This window comes from Terrapene carolina, unplaced genomic scaffold, assembly GCF_002925995.2.
Source record: "Terrapene carolina triunguis isolate 2854851 unplaced genomic scaffold, T_m_triunguis-2.0 Scaffold96, whole genome shotgun sequence".
NCBI lineage: Eukaryota > Metazoa > Chordata > Testudines > Emydidae > Terrapene > Terrapene triunguis.
In genome coordinates, this window is record NW_020664447.1 from 9,722,593 (window position 1) to 9,728,592 (window position 6,000).

Here is a 6,000-nt window from a genome sequence, read left to right on the forward strand (position 1 = left end):
GAAATACAACTCACACTCACTTGCTGTGAAAGCATCCCCACTGCAAGCGGTGTGCGGAAGTACCCCCACAGTGTCTCGATTACACACACACACGCGTCTTTTAGTTTCAGTGACACTTGTTCTACTCACCATCATTAATTATTGTTATTATTATATTGTGTAATTACAGAACTGCAAAGACTTACCCCTGTAATTGTTTCCAGGCTTGTAAAATTCAGGATCGGCTTCTACTCTCAGGCTAAATTCATTATATCCCTCTCTTCTGGTGCCTTGGGCTCGCAGAATCCGGCTGCAATATCCTTCTGATTTCGTGGCTCTCTCTAAGGTTTCATCAGAGAAACCCAGCGCCACTAAGGGAAAAGTCAAAGCCAGAAAGTGCAAAGCGAAGGGCTGTAAATGAAGTCCCATCCTCGGTGCTCCCAACAACTTTTTGTGGTGGTGCTGCTGCTGCTGCGGCTCACAACATGAACAGGTTGGAAAGGATGGCTAGGAAATACCCCCCTTGTCTCTGGAGAAAACAAGCAAGCCAGCAAGACTCTGACAAAACCGCAGCCTCTGTCAGTTTTACCCTGCGAGTTCTCCCCAGCATGGGGAGAAAGAGAGAGAGGCTGAAAGCTGCGAGATCCGAGAGAGAGAGAGAGGGAGGGAGAGAGAGGGAGCGAGCAGCGAGCTCTGATCTTGCCCAGATCCCGAAGTGAAGTGCTGTTTTGTTTCAGAGCTTGTGATTAGCAGCTCGGCAATGTTTACTTAGCAGAGCTGCATTCACAGGGTTTGGTGAAATAGCAGAGCACGGGGGACGCTGCTGTCTCCAAGACATCCAAAGGGTGGATGGGGGGAGCTTCAACTGGATGGACTGAGCTAACAGACTCGAAATTAATCACCCACATTCCTGCCAAAGTCTATAGTTACTGAAGGGATAAAAAGGCTCAAAGAATTTCCTGATTCCCCCCAACACCACCTTTCTTCAAACCACCAGACACTGCAAACATTTATCGAGTTCAGCGCAGATGGCCCCAATAGCCACACACTCCCTGAAGACTTGAAAACCAAAGGGGGGCTGGGCTGCAGTTTCTTAAGTGCAAACTTTATCAGGGTCATGTATGTGAGCGATATGGGGAGAGGGATATGCCAGAAGCAGTTGATTCATTTCTACACCAAATCCTCATTCCACAACTGTATATTTTATACACATGCACTCACTCGCAAATTCTGACTTCAATTTCCATTTGGTGAATAGAAGGGCTCTTAAATAGATGGACTATCCACACAAGAGCGCCCCCCCCCACAGATGTTTCAGGATTTACAGCAGGATGGAATTAGCTTTATAGTAGTGGTGTGGTAGGGCAAAGAGGGTCCTGCCAAGATCTGGCCCCATTGTGCCAAGTACTGCACATACCTATAGGAAGGGACACAGTCTATGCCCAGGAATAGCATACAGACGGAATAAAGGTTTTGCACATGCAGAACTGAAGTACACAGAGGTACAGTGTACAAAGGCACATTTTACACATGGTGACTTACCCAAGGTCACACTACAAGTCTGTGGCAGAGATGGGAAGTGAACTCCTTCTCCTGAGTCATGGGCCAGTGCCTCAACTACATGAGTATCCCTCCTCAGAAAAAGGCAAAAAAACCCCACCAGAGTCATGTCATGTGTCTGAATCCTTCTCATGCCACCATATGTTGCATAAGGCACAAACAAGGCTCTGCCATCCCTCTCTCGCCTGGGCCAATTTCTTTGGCATGCACTGGGTGAGCAAGGTTATAGCAGGCTCAGCAAATGATATGTTAGGCATGGTCTTGTCTAAAGACAACTTCCAATGGGGCCAAGAATCCATAATATTGACTTTCCAATATATCAAGGTTGATGTGGTTGGCACTAGATTTCAGATAGTTCCCAGTGAATGAAACAACAAAGGGGTGTCCTGTAAAGAGCATTTCTTGATTGCTGTCTCTTCCTTCTCTCCTCCTTGCAGATACATACTCTCCTTGCAGGATCCTTTGTTTACCTCAAAATGTGGGGAAACTCTTCATCCAATTTCAGTTCACAATAGTATTAAAAAGGGGATTCCATTTTGGGGGTTGATCCCAGATAACTAGTCTGCATAGAATAGGGGACAGCTACATCTGTAAGCCCATTGGGATGTTAGCCTAGCAGATTCAGGCTGGAAGTAGGAACCCTGGAAAAGTAAAGCCTCAGCTGGAAAGTAGTGTGTCCAGTTCTGGGCACCACACTTGGCAAAAGATGTAGACAAATTGGAGAAAGTCCAGAGGAGAGCAACAAAAATGATTAAAAGTCTAGAAATCATGACCTTCAAGGAAAGATTGAAATAAGTGGGATTAGTCTGGAAAAGAGAAGACTGGGAGGGGACATAACAGTTGTCAAGTATGTTATAAAGAGGAGGGTGATAAACTGTTCTCCTTAAATTGTCCATTGATAGGACAGGACGGGAAGTAATGGGCTTTAATTGCAGCAAGAGAGATTTAGGTTTGGTCTTAGGAAATACTTTCTAACCGTAAGGATTGTTAAGCACTGGAACAAATTACCTAAGGAGGTTGTGGAATCTCTGTCATTGGAGGTGTTTAAGAACAAATTAGAAGAACACCTGTCAGGGATGGCCTCTAGATAATACTTAGTCCTGCCTCAGTAGAGGGGATAGGACTAGGTGACTTATCGAGGGCCCTTCCAGTGCTACATGCCTATGATTAGGTGTCCAAATCCCACTGGATTCCAGAAATTGGGGAAAGGGTTCATAAAGAGCTAATAAAGAATAATTCAAAATCTGGACATGCTGCCTTCTAGTGAGAGACTATTTGATTTATTCAAGAAAGTTAAGAGTTGACTTGATCCTGCTCTACATGGGGATCTAATAGAAAAAGGTATAAGAGGATCTAGCAGTTGCAAGCTCCCTAATAGACAAATACAGACTAGAAATAAGAAGTAAATATTTTTTAAAGTATGATTACAACTTACACAGGAATGTGGTAGTCTCCATCTCTTGCAGACTTTAAATAAATAAAAGCCTGATGTCTTTCTAAAAGATATGCTATAACTCAAACAGAAGTTATTGTCTTGACGCAGAGCTTACTGGGTGAGGTTCTTTGGCCTGTGTAATGCAGGGGGTCAGACTAGACGATCATAATGGTCCCTTGTGGCCTTAATATCTGTGAAACCCCAGCCTCAGTGCATAGGCCATTGGCAATTGGATAGTTGTAAGTTGTAAATACACACTCTACCGCTCTTGATTAAATGAATTAATAGAAATTTAGTATTTAGAGTTAAATTTTTTCCTGTTTTTTTAAATGTCCTCCTTACAGGACCAAGTGTCTAAGCCTCACAAATGTACCTGAGGCCCCAGAAGCGCTCATTAGCTACACAAGCAGGCAGCCAGCAGCTGAGGTGGTTCACCTGGCAACTCTGGAGGGGAAGCCACATGGGTGCTCTGGTTTGGACAAGAACACATGCTGTGAAAACAGTGAATGCCTCTCTGACATTCATTCTTAGCTCATTTTTATCCACCTCAGGTTTTAATAGCTCACTTCCATGAAAAGTGATCTCTGTCCAGAACAGCTGTTAGTTAGGTGATCAGGATAAAAAGGGACCTGGCCCATAGCTTTATACTAGTTTGGTCCAAGATGTGCCAGAAGCAAATCTGGTGGGAAGTCCTACCAGGACCAATTGGGCCAGAAAGGCACCTACATATTCACAGCCTAAGCACTTCCAGGACTTAGAGAGTTCAGTGATCAACCACTATAATATTAACCATTCCTCCCTTAATTTATTCAGGGATGATGGAGTTCACCTTATGAGGTAGCCAATTTATGTTTTCCAAATTTAACAGGCTATTGGGTCAGTTTCTTAATAACTGGCAGAAGGAAGTGGTGTGTGTGAGAGTGAGAGAGATTAATCACAGGTGTGTCCTCCCCACCCCCATGGTAAGTGTCCTTTGTGGACCTGTTTAGTAGCAGATGCCAGTTTCTGGATCCCCAACCCAAGTTCAGAGTTAGGAGTCCTTTGGCTGGGACTTGCTGTTGAGGGCCAGCTGAGAGTATAGGCTCATCGGGGTTCACATATGGACACTGATCCTTTGCATCCAGAAAGATTTGTTAGCTTCTAAGCTCATTTGTGCAGCGTGTTCTATGATATTGTTTACAGTGACTAGCACAGTGGGACCATGGTGTAGGACTAGGGACCCGCTGTGATCCAGCAAATATAAATAATAAATAGACCTGTGAGAATAATGGATTTTTGGTTTGCTAGCTGAACCAAAAAATTGAAAAACAAACTGTTTGGGGTAGAACGAAATGTGTCATTTGACCTGAATAAAAACGTTTGTCTAGAAAATGTCCAAACAAAATGTTTCAATATTTTTGGAATGTTGGATTTTCTTTCCTCTCCAACCAAGAAAATTTGGTGAATTTGCACGAATTCGCACAATGTTTTGGACAACCCATATCTGCATTTTTTAGTGTAAAAAGTTTTGTCTGAAAAATTTGATTTAGCTCTAACAACAGGTGGCTAGGTGGATTCTGGCAGTTTGAGTTGGGTTGGGTTGGATTAGAAATAGCAGGTGCTGGGTAGTCTCCATTAATACATTCTGGGGCACTGGCAGCCAAAGCTTTTGGAATTGCATTGAACCATTTACTGCAAGCTAGTTCAGTTGAGGGGAAGTTTCCTACCCCCAATGTTCGTGTTTGTTTATGCAGTGTTGTAGCCATGTCAGAAGAAAAGCTCTATGTAAGCTTGAAAGCTTGTTTCTCTCACCAATAGAAGTTGTTCCAATAAAAGATATGACCTCACCCACCTGGTCTCTCATGTTTGTTTAGATCAGGGGTGGGCAAATTATGGCCCACGGGCCACATCCGGCCCTCAGCTCCTGCCAGGGTTGGGGGGTTGCCCCGCTCTGGTGCTCCAGCTGGGGAGTGGGGTCGGGGGCTTACCCCGCTCTGCACGGCTCCCAGGAAGCAGCTGGCATGACCCCCCTCTGGCTCCTACATAGTACATGGAGGTGTGGCCAGGTGGCTCTGCATGCTGCCCCGTTTGCAGGGACCACCCCCGTAGCTCCCATTGGCTGGGAAACATGGCCAATGGGAGCTGTGGGGGCAGCGCCTGTGGACGGGGTAGCTAACAGAGCCGCCCGGCTGCACCTCGGAGCCAGAAGGTGGACATGCTTCAGGGACTGCTTGCGGTAAGCGCCACCTGGAGCCTGCACTCCTGAGCCTCCCCCTGCACTCCAACCCCCTGCCACAGCCTTGATTCCCCCTCCCACCCTCCGAACCCTTCGATCCCACCCCAGAGTCCCCTCCTGTACCCCAAACCCCTCATCCCCAGCCCCACCCCAGAGTCTGCACCCCCCCGTGCCTCAACAGCCTGCCCCATCCCTGATCTCCCTCCGACCCTCTGAACCCACTGGTTCCAGCCCAGAGCACCCTCCTGCACCCCAAACACCTCATCCCTGGCCCCATCCCAGAGCCCACACCCCCAGCTGGAGCCCTCACCCCCTCCCTCACCTCTACCCCCAATCTGGTGAGTATTCATGGCCCATCATACAATTTCCATACTCCGATTGGCCCTCAGGCCAAAAAGTTTGCCCACCCCTGGTTTAGATAGTTAACGTGATCTACACTTAACTTTACAAGAGGGTGTTGTATTCATTTGACTGTTGTGTTCAGGTCAGTAATTTTTGCGTGTCCCAGTACAGTAATAGGGTTAACTAAAACATTCACATTTCCTCTTTAGACCAGCACAACTCACAGGTACTTCATCCAGGTCTGTCTGTCAGATGTATCAGTTGATGAAAACAAGCTAATACACAACTGACAATGTGACAAGATAATAAAGTCCCCACTGCCAAAAAAGGTTTGGGAATTTGCTGCCGTCTCATATTTGATTTTCCCTTTCTTTTGTTCAGCTTGGCTTCAAAAGCAATTATCTGGCTTGAAATCATTACAAGCAACAACCAGATACGTTTCTATTCAATTCGTCTTTGTTCTGAAGCC

At 45.9% G+C, this 6,000-nt stretch overlaps 1 protein-coding gene across 1 annotated transcript in view; it reads right to left on the reverse strand.

Moving 5' to 3' along the window:
• Positions 1–775, reverse strand: part of SPON1 (spondin 1) — a 329,711-nt gene extending 328,936 nt beyond the window's left edge. Inside the window, exon 1 of the mRNA XM_026651452.2 lies at positions 186–775. Coding sequence (XP_026507237.1) covers positions 186–408 — 223 coding nt within the window. The 5' untranslated portion in view covers positions 409–775. The remainder of the gene's footprint in view (positions 1–185) is intronic.
• Positions 776–6,000: the final 5,225 nt, after the last annotated feature.